This window comes from Tachypleus tridentatus, chromosome 2, assembly GCF_004210375.1.
Source record: "Tachypleus tridentatus isolate NWPU-2018 chromosome 2, ASM421037v1, whole genome shotgun sequence".
NCBI classification, from domain to species: Eukaryota; Metazoa; Arthropoda; class Merostomata; order Xiphosura; family Limulidae; genus Tachypleus; species Tachypleus tridentatus.
In genome coordinates this window covers 154,205,017-154,230,869 of record NC_134826.1, presented here as the reverse complement: position 1 = coordinate 154,230,869, position 25,853 = coordinate 154,205,017, and the positions used below count along the sequence as shown (strand labels likewise).

Here is a 25,853-nt window from a genome sequence, read left to right as displayed (position 1 = left end):
GCGCTAAATATGCTTACCCTTTCAGCTGTGGGGGTGTTATAATGTGACGGTCAATCCCACTATTCGTTGGTAAAAGAGTAGCCCAAGAGTTGGCGGTGGGTGGTGATGACTAGCTGCTTTCCCTCTAGTCTTACACTGCAAAATTAGGGATGGCTCAGGTTTCTCCTTCTGGTTGGGGGTTGTGCAGTAGGCTAACAATTTACTCACTTAAAAAACCAGCCTGTTAATGAATCTGCAAGCAGTTGCGGCCCTATGTTCCTTCATGGAATCGAGAGGTATAATAATATAATAATAACTAGGTGAAGCATGTTAGTGGCAGGTGTTGCCAATCAATTGCCTTTCCTTTAGTCAACAGTGTCAGTGATAAGTAGCTTTAGCAGCTTTAACATAACAAAGACAAGACAAACAAGTTTGGTAGCAATACTTTTATCACTTTGATAGTTTCAATAATTAAAAAACTACAATTTCAATTAGTTAATTATCTTTCTCAATTTAATCATTATTTAAATTAATCACTGTTGGAGTAATTGGAAATTTTGATTTGATCATTTTGTGACCATCAATATGATTTCAAGTTACCAATTTGTGATTAACCTAAAACAGTGATAATTGTAAACACTAGTCTTCATTAGTTGATGTAACTGTTACTCATTGGTAATTTGTTGTGCTTATCACCCAGTTCAGTGTTGGTGAAATAAAGTGTTACACAATTTGTTTGTGTTTCTGACTTCTTATTTCCTCCTCTGAAAGTTAATATTTATATTACTTAAAAATATAGCTTTTCTGCTAAATTAAATAGTTTGAGATGATTGGAAGTGAAAACTAGTTGTTACGATCAGTAATTTCGTGCTCCATTTGTCTCAATTGAATTTATAAACATATACACTTATGTGTTACACACGGAATATTATCTGTCAATGCTTTTAGTTAATTTAGGTACTTATTGAGGAACTGTGTATTTTTGACATAATTGGACTAGACTCTCAGAAACTTCTTTCTGTAAAATATTTTCACTGTTTTTTTACGTGCAATTTGGGTAGCCTTAAACATTGCATATTTTCTAGATGATAATGAAGATTATGATGCTGATGAAGAAGACAATCTTTTCTTAAAAGACAATCAACAAAGTGATAAAGAACTTATGCCTCCACCTCCAATTCCTCCTCCATGGACACCTACATCTAGTGGGGTGTCCAGCTTACCTACTAACAACAATGCTGTCATCTTAAGAACCACTGAAAGTGATTCATCAACATACAGTCCTGAAAAGAAACAAAAGAAGTTGGATACACCTTTAGCAGCAATGTTACCATCAAAGTATGCAGATCTTGATGTCACAGAACTTTTCCCTGAATTTCGTCCAGGAAAGGTTTGCAGTCTGTGTTTTTACTCAAGTTCAGTATTTAAAACACGTGTACTTATGTATACATAAGGTTTTGAATTTATTTGAAACACATGTACTAGGTGTACATAATGTGTACTTGTGTGTACATAAGGTTTTGTATTTATTTGAATGGTGTACATTGTGTGTACATAAGGTTTTGAATTTATTTAAAACACATGTACTAGGTGTACATAATGTGTACTTGTGTGTACATAAGGTTTTGAATTTATTTAAAACACGTACTTAAATGTATGTAATGTGTACTTAAGTGTACATAAAGTTTTAAATTTAAAACACCTGTATTTATCTGTATATAATGTATACTTATGTGCACATAAAATTTGAATTTATTGGTTTGCACAACATTTTTTAATATTATTTTGCACAACTTGTATCTAGAAACTCTGCAGCACAAAATCTCTATATTAAAAGTGGAAAAAATATTTAAATCACAGATTTACTTCTATCATCACATTACTTCTTTTATTAATGATCTAATTTTCATGGCTTTTAATGAAACTATAAATATTACCTCATGGTTTGGACATCCTTTTTAAACAAATTTACATTGGTATGATTTCAGCTATTTAGGGTTTTCCATTGATACCACCCAGCATTCTCTTGTATCTAGCCAGCGAAAAAATTTACTTCCGGCAGTTTAGTGCCATCTCTGTCATTATCTGCTTGGTCATCATGGTGAACAGAAAACAACTGTCTAGTGATTTAAAAAACAAATTATTGTAAAATACAAGTCTTGTGTGTCTCTTTCCGGTATTGCTACACAACTAAATGTACCAAAATCTTCTGTTCAAAACATAATTGCCAAGTTTAAGCTTACAGGATCAACCGCTAACTTCCTCGTTTCGAATGCCCCACCAAAATTCCAGAGAGAACCAAGAGGAAGGTTCTCAGAGAAGTTAGTAGGAACCCTCGTTTAACATGTAATGATATACAGAAACTGGCAAGGGAAACGGGTTGAAATAAGCATCTCTACAGTTACGAACATGTTATGCTCTTCTGGGTTCAAAGCATGCCGTCCTTGTAGAACTCCATATTTAAAGCCATGTTCTCTTAGAACCACGATTGAGGTATGCAAGAAGGCATGTAGATAAAGCCTTTTCCTTTTGGAAGAGTATTCTTTGATCAGACGAGATTAAAATCAAGCTTTTCGGCCATAATGATGTTTGCAATATTTTCCGTAAGAAGGGGGAACAAAATTTTCCAAAGAACACTGTCCCTACAGTTAAACATAGAGGTGGCTTGATGATGCTATGGGGTTCCTTCAGCTCTTCTTGTGATGGCAGCCTTCACCGCGTCAATGGAATCATGAAAAAAGAAGAGTACGTTGATATATTAGGCACTTGTATCAAGAATGATGCTCGGAACTTGCGGCTTGGGCATCGTTGAATCTTCCAGCACAACAATGACCCTAAGCACACATTGAAATATGTGCAATCCTGGTTGCAGAGGAACCATATAAGCGTTCTGGAGTGGCCATCGCAGTCACCCGATCTCAACCCAATTGAAAATGTTTGGCATGAGTTGAAGACCAGGGTTCATCAGCATCATCTGAAAAACTTGCAAGAGTTGGAGGCCTTCTGTAAAGAAGAATGGAAGAAAATACCAGTTGAGTACTGTCAAACAATCATGGAAGGCTATGAGGAGAGATTGTGCCAAGTAATTCGCCCAAAAGGCTACACAACTGACCATTATAGTAGACGCATGAACACTTTCTGCCCCTCCTATGTTTAGTTATTTGTTTATAAACAGTTTATTTGTTGTTCAATTTGCATAAAAATGTATGTAGATGTGTGTTAGTATAATACTTATAATATACTATACTTTCATTATCCTAATCTTGATACATTTTAAGTTATGAGGAAAAAACTACTCATGATGCAGGGGTACGAACACTTTCTGTTGTAATTGTATGTTCTCTGAATTATTGATCCTTACCTGGTCCTCAAGGTTCTCTGTACTTGGTCCATTGTTCAAGTTTCTTAGATTCTGATGTTGTTCTACCTGATGTGAATTTTGTGTGATTTGGTCCTCTAGGTTCCCTGTACTTGGTCCATTGTTCAAGTTTCTTAGATTTTGATGTTGTCCTACCTGATGTGAATTTTGTATGACTTGGTCCTCACAGTTGCCTGTACTTCATCCATTGTTCAAGTTTCTTAGATTCTGATGTCATCCTTCCTGATGTGAATTTGTTAGTGAGTTCATCATTGTGGAACTTTGTTCATTTTTGGACAAATATATGTCCTAGAATGCTCATTTCATATGAGGCTGAATTAATCTGATTGATATTATTTTCAGGTTAAACTCTTTTTTTCAGTTCTATTGTTTTTTTCCTTTGAGCAAACCATTTCACAGGATTTCAAGAAATATAGGATTGATAGTTGCTTCTCAAACTATGTTATGCATTGTTTCCTCTACTGTTCTTCACAGAGACATCAACAGACAGGTGACATAGGAAGTCATGTAGATAGAGAGTTATATCCATTCCAACAGTCTAAATCTTCTTTATGATTGATTTGCTACTTCAGTTTCTTTGACTATGTGATCTGTTTATTTCTTACATTTGTGTTTGTGTGTCGTTGTTGTTAACTAAATGCTTCCTGTCAGCAATAGCTTTAAGGGAATTGGGTTATTAAAATATTAGTATTTTCCCCTGAATTATTCTTTGCTATTTGCTGTTGTTGATGGATCAACAAACTTTGCAATATAACTTGGCTTTCATCCATAACTCTTCATCTTTATCCATTGATAGATGCATTCGTGATGGCTTATAGAATCTTGAGTTGTACTAATGTAATAACTTTCAAATTGTGGGTCACCTTCAAATGTTGGTATCAATGATAAATAAGCTTAGTATTCTGAAAATTGTTTAATTTTGAAGTCTTAAGTTCAAAGGATGTCCAGCTCAATCTACACTTTGACCAACATATGTTATTGGGTTATACTAGTTTTGGAGAATTTCTTTTACACCAGCAGTATGTTTAATACTTTTCCCTGTGATAGAGGTCCAACGTATCTCTCTTTGTTTGACTTACTTTCAGGGTTACCGATGTGAAAGGGATGTCTGGCACCCTTGTATAGATTCACAGACATCCATGTCAGGCACACATGTATAGATTCACAGACATCCATGTCAGGCACACATAGATTCACAGATCCATGTCACAGACATCCATGTCAGGCACCCTTCTATAGATTCACAGACATCCATGTCAGGCACCCTTGTATAGATTCACAGACATCCATGACAGGCACCCTTGTATAGATTCACAGACATCCATGACAGGCACCCTTGTATAGATTCACAGACATCCATGTCTGGCACCCTTGTATAGATTCACAGACATCCATGACAGGCACCCTTGTATAGATTCACAGACATCCATGACAGGCACCCTTGTATAGATTCACAGACATCCATGACAGGCACCCTTGTATAGATTCACAGACATCCATGACAGGCACCCTTTTATAGATTCACAGACATCCATATCAGGCACTCTTGTATAGATTCACAAACATCCATGTAAGTTTATATTTCAATACTTATAGTTCTCCAGATTCCAGATCCTAATTTCTTCTGGAAATTCAATTTAAAGGATATACATAAACTTTTTCAAGGGTTTTAAATTGCTTTTCATGCTTGTAATACACACACACACAAACTATAATAAAACTAAAACTATTTTTCCCAAACTATTCTTTATTTAATTAGTTTCACAGCATAATATGTTTCAAATTTAGTACAAAAACTGTAAAAACCAGAAAACAACAAAACACTTCTTTGAAAAGTAATGAAATTTAATTATTTAAAATTTATATACAAGTTTTGTATTAATTTTAATTATTTAAAATTTATATATAAGTTTTGTATCTTTCAATTTTAATTATTTTATTTAGTTTCAGATTTATCAATTTTTGTAAAAAAAACTCAAGTTACAAAATAAAGTTTAACAATGGTTTATCATAGGTTCTTTGTTTTTCACGACTGTTTGGTCCTGGGAAACCTTCCAGCTTACCTCAGATCTGGAGAGGTGTTAAAAGCAGGAAGAAGAAGAGACAGCAGAACGAAGGGGAACAAAACCGACAATTAAAACCAACCAAAGGCCTCGAGTTGGCGTGTGGCTCTCCACCTTCTGCTGATATGGTGGAGAGTGATGATGAGGTATTAACATTCATATCTGGTTCAGGCTTAAGTAACATTAATCATATAATAAGTTTTTTTACAGGATAACACCTGAAAAACTAGTCCCAAGTGTGTAAGACTATAAATAAGTCTACTAAAATAACATAAGAGTAATATGGGTTTCCACATAATGCATGAAAACACTGGCCAATACTTTGTTGATGGATTTTCTATCCCACATTACCCATCAGTGGTATATTTTAAATTCTATTTATATGTAGACTTCATGTTGTTTCATTTTTCTTTGTATATTTGAAATATATATTAACAAGTTAAAATATTTATATGCCAACAGTTTTTTCATCATAACTGTTAAAGAATATTGGTAACACATTCCATCCTATTAAAACCTGTATAAAACCTTTCATTATCATAAGTGTTAAAGAATATAGGTAACACATTCCATCTCATTACAACCTGTATAAAACATATCATCATCATAAGTGTTAAAGAATATTGGTAACACATTCCATCTTGTTAAAACCTGTATAAAACCTTTCATCATCATAATTGTTAAAGAATATTGATAACACATTCCATCTCATTAAAACCTGTATAAAACCTTTCATCATCATAACTGTTAAAGAATATTGATAACACATTCCATCTTATTAAAACCTGTATAAAACCTTTCATCATCATAACTGATAAAGAATATTGGTAAACAAAACAAAAACTCAACATACTAAGAAACCAAATAAACACAGCCATAAAACTATACTCACCAGATAAAATTAACGATGAATTAGACAAAATAAAACAATTCTTCATCATCAATAAGTTTCCTCCACAAACTGTAGAAAACATTATATACACACCTAGACAGAAAGCAAAATCAACCAACAAAAGTAAATATATCTCACAATCAAAATCAAAAACCATATACTGCTGTATACCATATATTCCTGACATCAGCAAACAAATAACCAACATTTGGAAAAACTAGCAACAAAATATGACATTCCAGTTAATACCAAATTTATTCAAAACCAGGCACAAAACTGTCTATACTATGTAAAACTACACTGACAAACACCACACCAACATTATTTATAAAATACAATGTGATAACTGCCATTCTATATTGAGAAACAAGTCCAGATTCAAAGAACATAAAAGTCACCTTCACATGTTTTCAACACTGCAAGTCAATAAACACAACATAACCATAGAAAACACTCAAATACTAAACAGAAACAAAGGCAAAATTAAAGAAGCCTTACTTATACAACAACTTAGACCCAAAATAAACCAATATAAAGGAACGCCTTTATACCTATATTAATATAATAATAATAAATAAATAAATAAAATTATATATTCAAACATTAACACCGCCCTCTACATTCCGACACTCAGTTACACAACCCCTTTAAAACATGTGGTCAGCTTCCGGTCAGTTACCTCTTTCTTTGTGAACCTGACGATGACCGAAGAAGGTCAAAAGTTGTTCGCTCTTTTATGTAAAATATTTTCACAACCCAAACGAGCTGTTTTTGCATATATATTTCTCTACAAGTGGGTTTTCTCGACATCACTGATTATTAAAACCTGTATAAAACCTTTCATCATGATAACTGTTAAAGAATATTGGTAACACATTCCATCTCATTAAAACCTGTATAAAACCTTTCATCATGATAACTGTTAAAGAATATTGGTAACACATTCCATCTCATTAAAACCTGTATAAAACCTTTCATCATCATAACTGTTAAAGAATATTGGTGACACATTCCATTTAATTAAAACCTGTATAAAACCTTTCATCATCATAAGTGTTAAAGAATATTGATAACACATTCCATCTCATTAAAACCTGTATAAAACCTTTCATCATCATAACTGTTAAAGAATTGGTAACATATTCCATCTTATTAAAACCTGTGTAAAACCTTTCATCATCACAAATTAACGAAGCTGTTAAAGAATGTTGATAACACATTCCATCTTATTAAAATTTGTATAAAACCTTTCATCATCATAAGTGTTAAAGAATATTGGTTTCACATTCCATCTCATTAAAACCTGTATAAAACCTTTCATCATCATAAGTGTTAAAGAATATTGGTAACACATTCCATCTTGTTAAAACCTGTATAAAACCTTTCATCATCATAAATGTTAAAGAATATTGATAACACATTCCATTATATTACAACCTGTATAAAATCTTTCATCATCATAAGTGTTAAAGAATATTGGTAACACATTCCATCTCATTAAAACCTGTATAAAACCTTTCATCATCATAAGTGTTAAAGAATACTGGTAACACATTCCATCTTGTTAAAACCTGTATAAAACCTTTAACGAATTTAAGTGAAACAGTGTTTTGCTATGAAGATTTTGAGATCCAAAAAATGCTTCATTTATAATTAATAAAGGGCTAGTTAGAATCCACTAAGAAAAATATGTGAGGAAATGTATAATAGTTTACATTTCAAATTGAGGAAGTTAGATTTGCATTTGTTGTTTTGTGTGCTTTGGAATGCATGTAAAGAAACATTGAGTTATAGAATAATAAATTTTCCTACAATAGCACTATAAAACAAAGTAAAATTATATCTAATCTAAGTAAACTTCCTGAACTCTGACAATGACATTACAACTCATTTAGGTGTATATGGATGATTATTCAATAAACTTTGCTAAGCAACATGGATCACTGATGTAGAGATATTTTCTCTTTGATACTACTTAATGGTGTGAAGATTAATTGTAACTATATAAATTTGTGTGGCTTACAAAATTAGTATAAGTTAGCAAGAGGTGTACTACTTAAAGTTACAAACACAACAATTTCTCTCATTGTATGGGCAGTAATTTTGTGTATTCAGTAAATTAGTAAAACCAAATACATTTATTCTACAAATTTAGACCTTCAGTGATAAGAATATGAATGAAGTTTACAGTTGTGATGTAATAAAATAAACACGAGATAAGTAGGAGTCTGAAATGTAGTTGTGAAGTACTACAATATTATTTATAAGAAATAAGAAATCATTCTATTCTGAGTATAATCCTCTCGTTATAACTGTGTCATTTAATATCCTCATGATCTAGAAAATGTAGTTAGTTGTAAATTGTTTAGCTTTTGACTTTCATCTACTATGTATACCTTCTCTTATGTATCAGTTTCAACATAACATAGGTTTTCCATGTTCTGGTTCAGCATGCTTGTAATAAAGTTCAATAATATTGTATTATGAATGTCTAAGCATTTGGTATTTGGTTCTGTTAGCTAGGAACTATACTCCTGTAAACTGTATTTGGTTCTGTTTGCAAGGAACTGTGCTCCTGTAAACTCATGATTGTGAAGTTTATTTTAAGCTTTGACTTGATAATATGTGAGAAACTGCTGTAAACCATGCATAAACAATTCTATCATTCCTTGACATGTAAGACTGCTCTGAATTTTCTTCTTGGTTAGGTGTTTAAAATTGGTTTGGTAATGCATGGAAGAGTAATTTGATTCCTTTGAATATCACATAGCTTAGATTGATACAGCCAGAGGAACAGAAAGGCTTGTCCAGTAAAGGTGAATCTCATAAGCCAACAGATATGACACCTGGTGTTGCTGACTGGAGGTATGGACCTGCACAGCTGTGGTATGATATGTTGAATGTTCCTGAAACAGGAGAAGAATTTGACTATGGATTTAGATTGAAAGAGGTAATGTTAGGATATTGTTTATGAAATAATAGAAATTATCTCTTAGTGTAATTCTATGTAGATGCTTGTCATTTTGTAAAGGTTGGTTACTCTATAAGATTGTATATATATTTTTAAGAATGTTTATTTACAATCTGTGAAGTAAACCAGTTTAATCTATAATGAGGTTAGTCATATGGATAATAAATTCATAATATCTGTCTACTGTACAATATTATTTATTAGTTTATACACCCAGTTTAGCAGCTTTGAAACAACCTGTGTTTTTAGAACCTACAGTATTTCCTCAAGCTATCTCTTCGTATGTTGCACCAGTCTAATATCAATATGCTGCTAGAATCTAGGTTCAGTGAAAACAACAAACAGTTTATTCAACAATAATAAAACTTAGAAGTAAATTCAACACTTGCCAAAACACAGTTAATAAACATGTGCATAACCAGGAGTTGACAGTAATGTTAATAAACAATATATAATAAATATTGTTATTTCAAATAGTGGAATGAGGAAGAAGAATCAGAAAAAGCTTAATCCCAAGAAAATTCAGCAAACACAATATTCTAAAAATGTCTTATTATTAATAACAATATTAGTGGATAAACATTAGCAACTTACTGTATTATTAATAACAATATTAGTGGATAAACAGTGGCAACTTACTGTATTATTAATAACAATATTAGTGGATAAACAGTAGTAACTTATTGTATTATTAATAACAATATTACTGGATAAACAGTAGCAACTTACTGTATTATTAATAACAATATTACTGGATAAACAGTAGCAACTTACTGTATTATTAATAACAATATTACTGGATAAACAGTAGCAACTTACTATATTATTAATAACAATATTACTGGATAAACAGTAGCAACTTACTGTATTATTAATAACAATATTACTGGATAAACAGTAGCAACTTACTGTATTATTAATAACAATATTACTGGATAAACAGTAATAACTTACTGTATTATTAATAACAATATTACTGGATAAACAGTAGTAACTTACTGTATTATTAATAACAATATTACTGGATAAACAGTAGCAACTTACTGTATTATTAATAACAATATTACTGGATAAACAGTAGCGACTTACTGTATTATTAATAACAATATTACTGGATAAACAGTAGCAACTTACTGTATTATTAATATCAATATTACTGGATAAACAGTAGTAACTTACTGTATTATTAATAACAATATTACTGGATAAACAGAAGCAACTTACTGTATTATTAATAACAATATTACTGTATAAACAGTAGCAACTTACTGTATTATTAATAACAATATTACTGGATAAACAGTAGCAACTTACTGTATTATTAATAACAATATTAGTGGATAAACAGTAGCAACTTACTGTATTATTAATAACAATATTACTGGATAAACAGTGGCAACTTACTGTATTATTAATAACAATATTACTGGATAAACAGTAGCAACTTACTGTATTATTAACAATATTACTGGATAAACAGTGGCAACTTACTGTATTATTAATAACAATATTACTGGATAAACAGTAGCAACTTACTGTATTATTAACAATATTACTGGATAAACAGTAGCAACTTACTGTATTATTAATAACAATATTACTGGATAAACAGTAGCAACTTACTGTATTATTAATAACAATATTACTGGATAAACAGTGGCAACTTACTGTATTATTAATAACAATATTACTGGATAAACAGTAGCAACTTACTGTATTATTAACAATATTACTGGATAAACAGTAGCAACTTACTGTATTATTAATAACAATATTACTGGATAAACAGTAGCAACTTACTGTATTATTAATAACAATATTAGTGGATAAACAGTAGCAACTTACTGTATTATTAATAACAATATTACTGGATAAACAGTGGCAACTTACTGTATTATTAATAACAATATTACTGGATAAACAGTAGCAACTTACTGTATTATTAACAATATTACTGGATAAACAGTAGCAACTTACTGTATTATTAATAACAATATCACTGGATAAACAGTAGCAACTTACTGTATTATTAATAACAATATCACTGGATAAACAGTAGCGACTTACTGTATTATTAATAACAATATTACTGGATAAACAGTAGCAACTTACTGTATTATTAATAACAATATTACTGGATAAACAGTAGCAACTTACTGTATTATTAATATCAATATTACTGGATAAACAGTAGCAACTTACTGTATTATTAATAACAATATTACTGGATAAACAGTAGCAACTTACTGTATTATTAATAACAATATTACTGGATAAACAGTAGCAACTTACTGACTCTCTCTCTATTAGTTAAACTTCTGGTATGGTACAGTATTTATCCACAGAGTATTTATTCACCTTATGCGATCCTAAATTTATGTAATTTTCTGCTTCATTAATAGTATCTATGTATGTCACCACTAGGGGAGCTGCTGTCAGTTTTATCACACACACGCATTTACTTAAAATACAAGTGATCTGTTAGAAGATGAGTGAACATTTTAATGCAACTAAAAATTCATAGATAAGGTAAATGATTTCTAGAAGGCTTTAATAAATGAACAATTAACATAACCATAATCATAGCAAAATGGAATTTGCTATTTCACAATCTTTTACAATTAACATAGCCATAATCATATAAAAATGGAATTTGCTGTCTCAGATTGTTTTACTTTTATACAAGATGCCTTTATCAAGAATGGGAATTTCATATATTTTCTGGAAAAGCTAACAAACCAGTTTCTAAACAAAAAATAACATGCAGCAGGAAATCACACATTTTCCACGTCTTTCTTTTCCTTAGCTGACCCATTTCATGGTGAACATTTGCTATAAGTCAACTACAGGAGTTAATAAAAACACTTTACCTGTAAAACAACTATGACAAATTTTTCAGACCAAAGACCTATTACCTACTGTATTATATTTATTGGTGGTTTCCAAGCACTCCTGCAAAATTTCATGAAAATACACAAAACACATTAGAAATTACAATATGTAAACTATAAAGGTCACTTTGGGGTCACAAACTTGGCTAATATGGAAGAACCAATAGCAGGAGTGTTAATAAATACAGAATGTATTATATCTGTTGCTTTAAAGAGAAAGTAATGGTGGATTAACCTAGTAAACAATGAATTGTTCTGTGAAGTGGTTTGTTATTTTAAACTACTGAATTTTTTTGATTAACATGCAAATGATATTTTAAAGTTTAATTAGATTAGTTTCTTAAGAAAATGTAGCTACAAGTTACCCTTTATTTCTGCAGAATTCCACGAGGTTTATAAAATGAATTACATACAGCAAAAAAGATATTTATGGTGTAGCTGTTATTTTTACTATAGAACTCTTTTAGACTTGCATAACTTTTGAAGGATTATGATATGTTGCTCTAAGAGTGTATTAATGCAGAACTTTTATTTCTGGAAAATATCTATAATGTTTGTACAGTACTAATTAATGATCATGGTTTTCACCTAAGTAAACAGTGTGGTTCAGGTACTTTGGTCAACTTTGTATACAGCCTTGAAATGTCTGTTACAGAGGTTATAGGTCTGCTATGGAATAATTATAAATTAGCCATCATGTTCATCAGTAAATGTACAATAAGTAAGGGAATGTGTAATGCAGGACTAAAGGATAGGTGATGGGAAAGTTTATAATGGAGGACTGAAAGATAAGTCATACAAATGTTTGTCCTGGAAGACTATAGGAGATGTTTTGGAATTCTTTTTACAGAGGACTAAGATATATAACAGAAATGATTTTGATGGAGGACAATAGAATAAGCCATGTGAATATGTGAAATATTATAACTTGTTTGTTGAGGCATTGATGAAAGTAATGCTGGTGGTATTAATATGTTTTGAATTTGGAACCAAAACAGTATTATGAGATTGAGTTACTTGTTAGTAGTGATAAAGTTAAGAATTATTTTGCATCAGAGAAGATTGAAATAATTATTTTTATTTTTCCTTAGAGTGAAGAGGAAGATGACCAAGAAGAGACATCAAACAAGGATGGAGAAGTCTATCCATCCGATGCCTACCTGATGGTCACCCAGCTACAGTGGGAGGAGGATGTTATTTGGAATGTTAATGGAGAAGATATGAAACAGAAGGTATTATTAAATGAACTTACTTAATGTTGTTGGAGAGAGGGTAAACCACTCTCTTGGAAAGTGAAGTGTTTAAAAACTTGTCTTGTTGAATATCTGTGAAGTTTAAAGTTTTTGATCTGTAATTAACATGCCAGTAGTTTTATAATCTTGTTGGCTTGCCACACTCAGTTTGTGTTTTAAATTATTCAAGTTTCTTGTAAAGATACATTGTAGATGGGCCATTAATATTACAAATTACCAAAAACGTGTTAACTGGAAATACTTAGTTTAACACAAATTAATCGTCTCACCACAAGGATCCATTACTGAGCATGTTTTTAGTGATTTGCTTTAAAAATATAATCAAACTGTTTTTGCTTATGTTGTACTTATTAGTGTAGCATAAAATCATAGTTAATAATCGTTTTCTTAATAGTATATAAGTTTAAGTTCCTAATTTTATTAGGAAATATTAAAAACAATCATGAATTTCCCCAAATGTGAAAGATTTGATGTTTCACTCCAGCCATCCTCTCATCTTTATTTTTTCCTCCAGTAAGGATGAAATTTAACATAAATTATTCACGTAATATTGTCATCACTTAGGCCAAGCATAATCTTCATATTCTTCAATCTTGTTTGGTTATAGAGCCATCAAAGATAAAACCAGACTTCTCTTGCCACACCCACCTGTCAGATCCTCTCTTTCAGGATTTGTTCTTTCTCGTGTTTAATTATTTATTACCTATATCCAATAGCAAGCCAAGGTTTTCAGTTATCAAATAAGGTATTTTGTTACATTGTTTTTTTGTACAGAAAAATGTTAATTTGTCTTCAGTGCAAGCTTTGTTTCCACTGGAAACATAACGAATAGCTTTGATGAATTTGTAACAGCTCTTCTCTCATAGTAAGAAAGCCAGAGAAATTATGACAGTGTCTGCTTTTTGCATGTTGGTATCCTATCATCGTTTTTGCATTATTTAATTAACTATCTCAATATGTGCTAAGTTTATATGACCAACTAGCTGACCTCTCTGTCCTCATTTAAAGTCTTTTAAGATTTAATACTTCTATTTTACAATACAGTATATAAATCAGTGTGCATTTCAATTTTTTAGTAAAACTTTCTATTTTATTTTTTACTTTTCTCATAACAGGATCAGTCAATTTGACTTCATAACCACCAAACAAATCTTGAAATAAATCTAAAGTTCCCATTTTTCTTTCTAGAATGACTTCAGATTGCAACATAAAACTACATTAGATTATCCTAAGTATCTCTAAGTTTGTAATATTATACGTCTATTTATTATTAATTCTTATTGTTTTGTGTTTTTCAAACTGTGCCTATCTACTGTAAGTGCCATTTTAAGTTGTAAGTGGCTTGGGGCATGTGCAGCTTACATTACGCTATTGAATTACATTACCTATGAGATACTACAAGCTGCTCGTGTGTGTGCCTCATGAACTATATTTTGTTATTTTACTTAATATTACTAACCTAAAGAGATCCCCATTTTACAGTTTAGTTACTTGTATAATTATACATAAAGAATAAACATGAAACAAGAAACAGAATATTTAATAAATCTTCTTTTCTCTTGCTCTCATTTGTCAAAGACTGTTAAAACTAATTTTTTATACTACTCATAATATTGTACATAATAATTTTAATTTGATTAAGTAATGCACCAAACTATTAACTAATAACAGAATATTTAATAACTAATAACAGAATATTTAATAAATCTTCTTTTCTCTTGCTCTCATTTGTCAAAGACTGTTAAAACTAATTTTTATACTACTCATAATATTGTACATAATAATTTTAATTTGATTAAGTAATGCAAAACTATTAACTAATAACAGAATATTTAATAACTAATAACAGAATATTTAATAAATCTTCTTTTCTCTTGCTCTCATTTGTCAAAGACTGTTAAAACTAATTTTTTATACTACTCATAATATTGTACATAATAATTTTAATTTGATTAAGTAATGCACCAAACTATTAACTAATAACAGAATATTTAATAACTAATAACAGAATATTTAATAAATCTTCTTTTCTCTTGCTCTCATTTGTCAAAGACTGTTAAAACTAATTTTTTATACTACTCATAATATTGTACATAATAATTTTAATTTGATTAAGTAACGCAAAAAGTGGACAAATTACCACAAGTCTTAAAATTTTTCTGATTTGCTAGCTATGTGACAAGAGGTGTTAGGAATCTATCCAGTTATTAACTTTCCCATTAAATGATGTTGGTTCTCTGAATGAAACTAACCATTCAGAACATAATGTAATACAACATATCATTTGATCAATGAAATCATTGATTTTCTGTTAGTTATAAGTAACGTATAATTAAATGTGAAAGAGAACTATTAATGATATGGAAATGAGAATGTAACAGGTAGGTGTGACAGATGGGGTCTGATTTTCTATTTGATAGCTCTGTGACCAACCAAAATAGAAGACTATAATAAATGTGGTTTGTCTGAGCATTAATGAATTTATAGAGAGTTAATTTACATTTATTTCCATACTTCTTTCAGGAGTGGTGGATAAAATAGGGATGATGACATGCTAAGAGAAAACGTGTCATGTGTCACACTAGGGAAAAATTCAAGATCTTTAAAAATATTACCTTGTAGAATTAAGAACTTAAAACTTAGATACTATTAAAATATGGATTTTTAACTAAGATTTTATGCTATTCTAATTGGTATAACATGAATAAAAAGTAGTTTATTTAAATTTTGAATGTAAAGCACTAAAACATTGTGTCATAATAAGTAAAAGATACCTGAGACAATAGAGTTAAATAAAATTTTAGTGCATTACTATCATTAATATAACAAAAATAGGGTAGTGTCATTGAAAGGAAACAGAAAAAAAGGTCCAGATAGGTACTTTATGTCTTGTTTTTCATGTTTATTCTTTCTTTATTATTATAAAAGTAACTTAAATGAAAAAATAGGAAACACATTAGGTTAGTGGAGCAGCTTGGAGTATCTTGTGAGTAATGTAATTCAGTAGTGTATAATAATAATATATAATAATAGTAATTATACACAAATGACAATAAAACAGTAAAAGTTAAGTATAAATAGATGTATATTGTTATGAATTTAAAACTACATAGAATAAACAAATGTAGTGTAATTTTACACTTTGAACTCACTTTATAAAGAAAAAAGGGTAATATTTAATTTTTTGTGTAGAGTTAGGGTAGAGAAAATAAAAGATATAGGGTTTTACTGAAAAAGAAAATACTTAAAATGTATTTAGTAAGTTTTAGGGATTACTCAAATGAAATCTGATATTTTTGAAATGAAGAGAAGTCTTTCAATATTAAAATGAAAATTGCTTTTCACTGAGACTGACAAAAAAGACTTTGTATTCATGCACAAGTCTTTGCAATTTTAAAAATACTTCACTCAGAAATATTATCTTTCTGAGTATGAAAGACTTCAAATGTTTATATGCCTTATTTTCTAAAGATATACGTACGATATTAACAGTTAGTAGCATTGAAACTATAACAAGTGCAAAGTGGTCATGTGGTTTGTCAATTCTACCAACTCTGTGTAAAGAGAGTTAAATAAAACATCAATTAACACTTTTTTTACCATTTGCTTTAGCAGCTTCTCATACCAATTACATGGAATTTGAAAAATAATTATATTTTAAGTTCCGTGTTTGTCAGTTGTATGTCAGAGGGCTCAAAATACTAAAAGTCAGCTACACAAAGCACTTATAGTAGCTCTGTGTGGCTTTGCTTAACAGCAAACAAACAGAATAATTACATTCTGTATTTTACCTTCTGGTTCCCCATTGTAAGTCTGAAGGCTTGTCGTGCTAAAAATTAAGTTCTGATATCTGTTGGGTGGCTTTGTGCCTATAAGCAGTCTTTCTGTTTTGACTTTGTTTTTGGTAGATAATGATACTATTCAAATATAAGAATTTTGTCAACACAAATTCCATCATTCTTAATTTATGCCTTGAATGATGGTACAACCTTTATTTATTTATTTATCTTTTATGTATGTGCTTAACCCTCGGTGTGGATTCCTGTGCGTGGTGAGGGCACCTCCCAGGAAAGACTCTGTTCTTTCAGTTTACCTCTGGGATCTAAACTTCCACCCATGTGTTTGCTGTGCATGGTAACCCGTGAAGGGGAGGAGACACCCATGTGTTTACTGTGCATGGTAACCCGTGAAGGGGAGGAGAGGATCCTGATGGTTGAGGGGTTTACCCCTAACACACCACTTTGACCTTGAATTCCTCTAGATAGGATGGCCTTGGGGTGGTCCCCCTTGGGTCATTCAGCTGGTCCACTTGGGTTAGGGTCAACCAAGTACCAGTGTTGGATGTTCTGAACTGGTGTTGCTGCAGTGTCCTTGTTTGACATTGTAGTGCATCCCCTCATAGGGCTCCAAGGTGGGTGGGGTCAGTGGCCACTGAAATTCCCCTTTCTTTATTATAGATACTCTAATTAAAAATCTTAATAAAATAGTGAAAAATCAGTCTATAGGTTAACGACCACGTCTTGAAGATTCTGAGCAGCAATCCTCACCATCTGTACCACCTGTTGTACCTCATTTTCTTATCCTACAATCTCTTTCAGACAAACCTTAAGGACAAATGTCTCCCTTTTTTATTGAGAAGGGACTAGAGGGACATGCTGGCTTTCCAAAGTCAGTAAAGAAGCTTTGATCTGGTGACATATTGGTGGAAACATCCACATCTCAACACAATGAACTCCTCTTGCATTCAAATGCAATTGGGGAAATACCTATTGAGGTTAAACCTCATGCTACTTTGAATTCATCACAAGGAGTTATTGTTGAGAGGGATTTGAAGAACATCCCCGCTATAGAGATTCTCGCTGGTTTCTCCACCCAAGGAGTTTCTGCAGTGAGGCATATATCCACTTGCAAAGATGGAATTATGGCACTGACCAATGTCCTCATTATCTCACAATGTCCCTCTCTGATATTTCCAGTGTCAGTGGTTCGGTCACTCAAAGACATCATGTCAAGTTCCTTAACGTGTGCTTGTTGCTGTGGCAAGGATCGTGATGCCTATGAGCGTGAAATGGACTCTCATTGCATCAATTGCAATTGCTCTCACCCATCCTACTTTCATTCTTGCCTTAAATGAGGTGCAGCATTTGAAAATGATACATAACATTACTTATCCTGAGGCTCAAAAATTGCTGTCCACCACCTCATCTCTGATGTATACTTCTGCACAACTACAGTGTGAGTGCAGACAGATCTCTCTATTCCTCCAAAACAATTATTCTTCAAACAAATGAAAAGTCTTTTGACCTACATGGTTAAAAAAGTTGATGAATCAACTTCAACACCTATCTCTGTCCCTTACATACATTCCAACAAACCCCAAGATCCACATCATTTAGTTCCTGGTACAGGCATTTCCACAGATACATCTTCTTCTCCCACTTCAAGATGCAAAACAATTATTCATTCACATCATCAGTCACTGGAATCCCCTTCCAACAAGAAAGACCTGCCCAGTCAACCATGGGCAGGATCCATGGAGGTTTGTAGATCTCCCTTGAATAAGGACAGTAAGGAAAAAAGACGTGGTCGTAAAGAGAATGGTTCTCCACCCAATTCACCTACATGTAAATAAAAATTGCCAACCTGATACAATGGTACTGTTGATGTTTATGTTCTAATCTGGATAACATCAAAACACTGATTGCTTCCTACCATTCTGTATGTCTGTCCTTACAGGAAACATTTCTGAAACCTGCCAATACAATCACCTTTCGCCATTTTTTTTTGTACAGAAACGATAGGCTGTGTGATGGAATTGTGCATGGAGGGGTGGCACTGTTGGTTGATCAGCATGTTCCCACCCTGTCTTTGTCAATCAACACAACCTTGGAGGCCATAGCCATCAGTGTTTCCTTAGGTCATACCATCACTGTTTGTTCTCTCTATCTGTCACCTGGAGGTACATATGATCAATCAGACCTTGATACTTTTGTTGAACAGTTGCCGTCTCCCTTTTTTATCCTGGGGGACATTAACGGACATCATCCCCTCTGGGGAAGTGCTGATATTGATAGGAGGGGTCATTCTGTAGAGTGTATGCTTTCTGATCACAACCTTTCTTTTTTCAATACTGGTTCTTCTATTTATTTCCATGTATCTAGCCAGTCCTTTACTGCTATTGATCTCTCAATTTGCTTCATTGTTCTCCCATTCCTCATGGAGGGTGGACAATAATCCATGAGGCAGTGATCATTTTTCTATAATCTTGAGAGACTGACCGTGGTCACTGCTACCTGACTTGCGTGCCCCAGTGGAAGCTGGATTAGGCAAACTGGCCCTCTTTCACTGCTCTCACAGAACTTGATCCTGCCATCCTCTGTAAGCCATCAATAGATGACTGTGTGGCAGCTGTAACTGAGTATATTATACAAGCAGCTGCTCAATGCATTCCTAAAATCTTGACACGTTTTCCACTATATCCTCATCCATGGTAGAATCCTGCCTGCCACATGGCATGGAAAGCTCAAAAATGGGCCTGGGATACTTTCCGTAGATATCCCACACTCTTGAACCACATCGCTTTCCAGTAGGCACGTGCACATGCTCAGTGGGTAAGACGTCAAAGCCAGAAGGAATCTTAGATTAAGTTCACAACCGGCATATCTTCTACCACCAGTTCCAAAGTCAAATGGAACAAGATTCAAAATGTCAGTGGGCAATATAATTTTGTCACCCTCTCGATCTTGCTCTCTGATGGCCAGGAAGTAGCTGATATCTGGAGCATCACCGATACTCTAAGTGAAAGATTTTGCTGGGTATCTAGCACTTCTGCTTCTTCTTCCACCTTCTTAGTCATCAAGACTCAGGTAGAGCGATCAAACCTTTCCTTTCGTGCTAATTGTCTCTATGACTGTAATTGTCCCTTTACACTGGTGAAACTCAAACTGGCTCTTCATTGGTCTGGCAGTACATTGATCTGATGATATACACTATGATGTGCTGCACCATCTATCTCCTGCTTCTCTTACTATTCTTCTGATTGGTTTTAACTGGATCTGGCAGGAGAATGTTTTTCCTGATGCCTAGTGCCAGGCTATTGTCCTATTTTTCTCTAAGCTTGAAAAGGATCCCAAGATTCCTTCAAACTACCATCCAGTTGCTTTGATGAGCTGTCTCTGTAAGATCTTAGAAAGGATAGTTAATGCTCGTTTTGTTTGGTTCCTCGATTCAAACAACCTCCTCTTGCCCACCCAGTGTGGGTTCTGACGACAGCACTCTACCTTGGAGCACCTGATTTGATTTGAAATGTCAATCAGAGAAGCCTTTCTCAAACAACAACATCTTGTATCAATATTCTTTGACATTGAGAAGTTATGGCATTTTGCGAGACCTACATATATATAGGTTATGTTGCCATTTGCTCATTTTTAAAAAAAAATTTTAATGGACAGGAGATTTCAAGTTTGTGAGGGTTTGACACTTTCACATTCTTTTTTACAGGAACTTGGAGTCCCTCAGGGCTGTGTTTTGTGTGTCACACTTTTCAGTATAAAGATTAGTGCCATCACTGAACAACTCCCTCTCACTTTTGCAAATGGGCTCTGTGTTGACGACTTTCACATCTCATGTCAGTCGTCGAACATGAGGTATATTGAGCAGAAGCTACAGACTGCCCTTAATTGTTTACTGAAGTGGACCACAGCAAACAGGTTTAACTTCTCTCTCTCTAAAGCTGTTTGCATGCACTTTTGCCACTGACAGGGTATTCACCTTTATCCTGAACTCCGTATTGATGAAGTTGTGCTGCCTGTGGTCCCTGAGACAAAGTTCTTGGGGCTTATCTTTGACCATAAGTTGACCTTTATACCACACATGAAGCAGCTACGAGTCAAATGTACAAGAGCACTGAACATCCTCCGTGTTCTCTCTTCCACCACTTGGGTAGCGGATCGACATTCTATGATAAAGATATATCGTGCTCTTATTTGATCGAAGCTCAACTATGGATCACTGGTTTATGGTTCTGCCAGACAGAAAAATGGTGTTCCTTTAAATAATAGATAAAAAATAAATATTACATTTGGAACATGATTGTATTTATTACTTATAAATTTAATCTTCCTATGTCTATTACATCATTACATAAAAGCAAACAATTAATGAGAAACATTTTAAAAAGGAAGTAAATGTATGGATGACTGATCTTAATCCTTCATAAACAACAAAAGCAAGATAGTGAGGATGGATATACATCTTTTCCTACAGAGCCACATGTAGAACTTATTTCTATTTTCCTTAGCCCTACACTGTAACCATGAAATTGTAAATTATAACTTTTAATGTGGCAGCTTTTAATAAATGCTACAACTACTTGCAAACAAACAAAATAAGATTTTTTTAATTAAGTATTTTTATTAAAGGTTTGTCTGTAAATTTATGAAGCCTTTACTGAATCAGTTGAAGTGAAGTCGATTTCCATGCAAAGGATAAGAATACGATTTTTCATCTAATGCAGTTTTTATTACCACTGTAGAGATTACTGTATGTATGTGAAGTGGTGTGTAAAACATTACCACTGTAGAGATTATTGTACATTGATGAAATAAAGGATGATTGATGCATTACTGCTGCAACTTGGCTAAAATAGAGTATTTTTTAAAAGATAATTTACAAGGAAAATTGTAAATATGACTGAATTATTTTGGGCACCATGAGAAAATACATATAAGACTAAGTATAAATAATGCATTTTTGGAAATCAAGACTATATTTACTACTCTTGCTGCAGATCTCTGTGACTGTTGTGTTTCCACAGGAGTATGACAGTTTTTTTTTTCCTAGGTTATGGCCAAAATTAATAGTAAAAGTAATGCTGCAGGATGGGTACCATCAAACTCCAACAGGACAGCTTCAGCTTTTAGCCAACAGTGTAAGTTTTTATTATCATTAAACCTTCAGTTGAGTCATTCAACATAACATACCCATTGCTTCATTATAATCATCACAAAATAACCTTCACACAAATGATTTTACAAGAAAATATAACTATCAGAAACTCAATCTTTATAATGATCCAACAGTATAAACTCTAACCAAAGTGTGTACTGAAAGGAGCTGAGGTTAAATATGATGAAATTTAACATTAAAAACTACAAAAAAGCTTCTATTAGTATATGGTTGTTATTATACATATTTGTGAAGTATACTGGTTAGTAGGTGATTGTTCTACATATCATTTATGAAGTATACTGGTTGGTAGATGATTGTTATTTTACATATCATTTATGAAGTATTCTGGGTAGTAGATGGTTGTTATTTTACATATCATTTATGAAGTATACTGGTTGGTAGATGATTGTTATTTTACATATCATTTATGAAGTATTCTGGGTAGTAAATGGTTATTTGTACATACTGGTTAGGAGATGGTTGTTATTGTACATACGATTCAAGAAGTATACTGGTTAGTATATGGTTGTTATTGTACATACGATTCAAGAAGTATACTGGTTAGTAGGTGGTTTTTACTTTACATGTATATCACTATAAAGTATATAAAGGCTACTGGTTAGTAATTATCATTATCTTCCTTATTCTTATGAAGTGTATACATTCCACTAATTAATAATAGTTGTTATTTTACATATCTTTAAAAGGTATATAGATGCTACTGGTTTGTAATGGTTGTTATTTTACGTATTATGAAATATATAAAGGCTACTGGTTATTAATTATTGTTACTTTTCATATGATTTTCAAGTGTCTAAAGGCTACTGGTGAGTAGTGGTAGTTACTTTACAAATCATTGTGAAGTACATAAATGATTTTCATTGGTAATGGTTGTTACTTTATATATCATGATGAAATTTATAAAGGCTACTGGTTGGTAATGGCTGCTACTTTAAATAGCATTATGAAGTATTTAAAAGGTACTGGTTAGTAATGGTTGTTACTTTACATATCACTATGAAGTATATGAAGGATACTGGTTAGTAATGGTTGTTACTTTACATATCACTATGAAGTATATGAAGGATACTGGTTAGTAATGGTTGTTACTTTACATATCACTATGAAGTATATGAAGGATACTGGTTAGTAATGGTTGTTACTTTACATATCACTATGAAGTATATGAAGGATACTGGTTAGTAATGGTTGTTACTTTACATATCACTATGAAGTATATGAAGGATACTGGTTAGTAATGGTTGTTACTTTACATATCACTATGAAGTATATGAAGGATACTGGTTAGTAATGGTTGTTATTTTACATATCACTATGAAGTATATGAAGGATACTGGTTAGTAATGGTTGTTACTTTACATATCACTATGAAGTATATGAAGGATACTGGTTAGTAATGGTTGTTACTTTACATATCACTATGAATTATATGAAGGATACTGGTTAGTAATGGTTGTTACTTTAGATATCACTTTGAAGTATATGAAGGATACTGGTTAGTAATGGTTGTTACTTTACATATCACTATGAAGTATATGAAGGATACTGGTTAGTAATGGTTGTTACTTTAGATATCACTTTGAAGTATATGAAGGATACTGGTTAGTAATGGTTGTTACTTTACATATCACTGTGAAGTATTTAAAGGATACTGGTTAGTAATGGTTGTTACTTTACATATCACTTTGAAGTATATGAAGGATACTGGTTAGTAATGGTTATTACTTTACATATCACTATGAAGTATTTATAGGATACTGGTTAGTAATGGTTGTTACTTTACATTTCACTTTGAAGTATATGAAGGATACTGGTTAGTAATGGTTGTTACTTTACATATCTCTATGAAGTATTTAAAGGATACTGGTTAGTAATGGTTGTTACTTTACATTTCACTTTGAAGTATATGAAGGATACTGGTTAGTAATGGTTGTTACTTTACATATCACTATGAAGTATTTAAAGGGTACTGGTTAGTAATGGTTGTTACTTTACATATCTCTATGAAGTATATGAAGGATACTGGTTAGTAATGGTTGTTACTTTACATATCACTATGAAGTATTTAAAGGATACTGGTTAGTAATGGTTGTTACTTTACATATCACTATGAAGTATATGAAGGATACTGGTTAGTAATGGTTGTTACTTTACATATCACTATGAAGTATATGAAGGATACTGGTTAGTAATGGTTGTTACTTTACATATCACTATGAAGTATTTAAAGGGTACTGGTTATTAATGGTTGTTACTTTAGATATCACTTTGAAGTATATGAAGTATACTGGTTGGTAGATGATTGTTATTTTACATATCATTTATGAAGTATTCTGGGTAGTAGATGGTTGTTATTTTACATATCATTTATGAAGTATACTGGTTGGTAGATGATTGTTATTTTACATATCATTTATGAAGTATTCTGGGTAGTAAATGGTTATTTGTGAAGCATACTGGTTAGGAGATGGTTGTTATTGTACATACGATTCAAGAAGTATACTGGTTAGTATATGGTTGTTATTGTACATACGATTCAAGAAGTATACTGGTTAGTAGGTGGTTTTTACTTTACATGTATATCACTATAAAGTATATAAAGGCTACTGGTTAGTAATTATCATTATCTTCCTTATTCTTATGAAGTGTATACATTCCACTAATTAATAATAGTTGTTATTTTACATATCTTTAAAAGGTATATAGATGCTACTGGTTTGTAATGGTTGTTATTTTACGTATTATGAAATATATAAAGGCTACTGGTTATTAATTATTGTTACTTTTCATATGATTTTCAAGTGTCTAAAGGCTACTGGTGAGTAGTGGTAGTTACTTTACAAATCATTGTGAAGTACATAAATGATTTTCATTGGTAATGGTTGTTACTTTATATATCATGATGAAATTTATAAAGGCTACTGGTTGGTAATGGCTGCTACTTTAAATAGCATTATGAAGTATTTAAAAGGTACTGGTTAGTAATGGTTGTTACTTTACATATCACTATGAAGTATATGAAGGATACTGGTTAGTAATGGTTGTTACTTTACATATCACTATAAGATGAAGTATATGAAGGATACTGGTTAGTAATGGTTGTTACTTTACATATCACTATGAAGTATATGAAGGATACTGGTTAGTAATGGTTGTTACTTTACATATCACTATGAAGTATATGAAGGATACTGGTTAGTAATGGTTGTTACTTTACATATCACTATGAAGTATATGAAGGATACTGGTTAGTAATGGCTGTTACTTTACATATCACTATGAAGTATATGAAGGATACTGGTTAGTAATGGTTGTTATTTTACATATCACTATGAAGTATATGAAGGATACTGGTTAGTAATGGTTGTTACTTTACATATCACTATGAAGTATATGAAGGATACTGGTTAGTAATGGTTGTTACTTTACATATCACTATGAATTATATGAAGGAT

General features: G+C 32.1%; 1 protein-coding gene across 1 annotated transcript in view; it reads left to right on the top strand.

Annotated features, from left to right (window-relative positions):
• The window catches only part of LOC143245398 (transcription initiation factor TFIID subunit 1-like), a 114,069-nt gene that overhangs the window by 19,839 nt on the left and 68,377 nt on the right, over positions 1–25,853 (top strand). Inside the window, 5 exon segments of the mRNA XM_076491692.1 lie at positions 1,065–1,369; positions 5,373–5,567; positions 9,084–9,263; positions 13,267–13,407; positions 22,270–22,357. Coding sequence (XP_076347807.1) covers positions 1,065–1,369; positions 5,373–5,567; positions 9,084–9,263; positions 13,267–13,407; positions 22,270–22,357 — 909 coding nt within the window.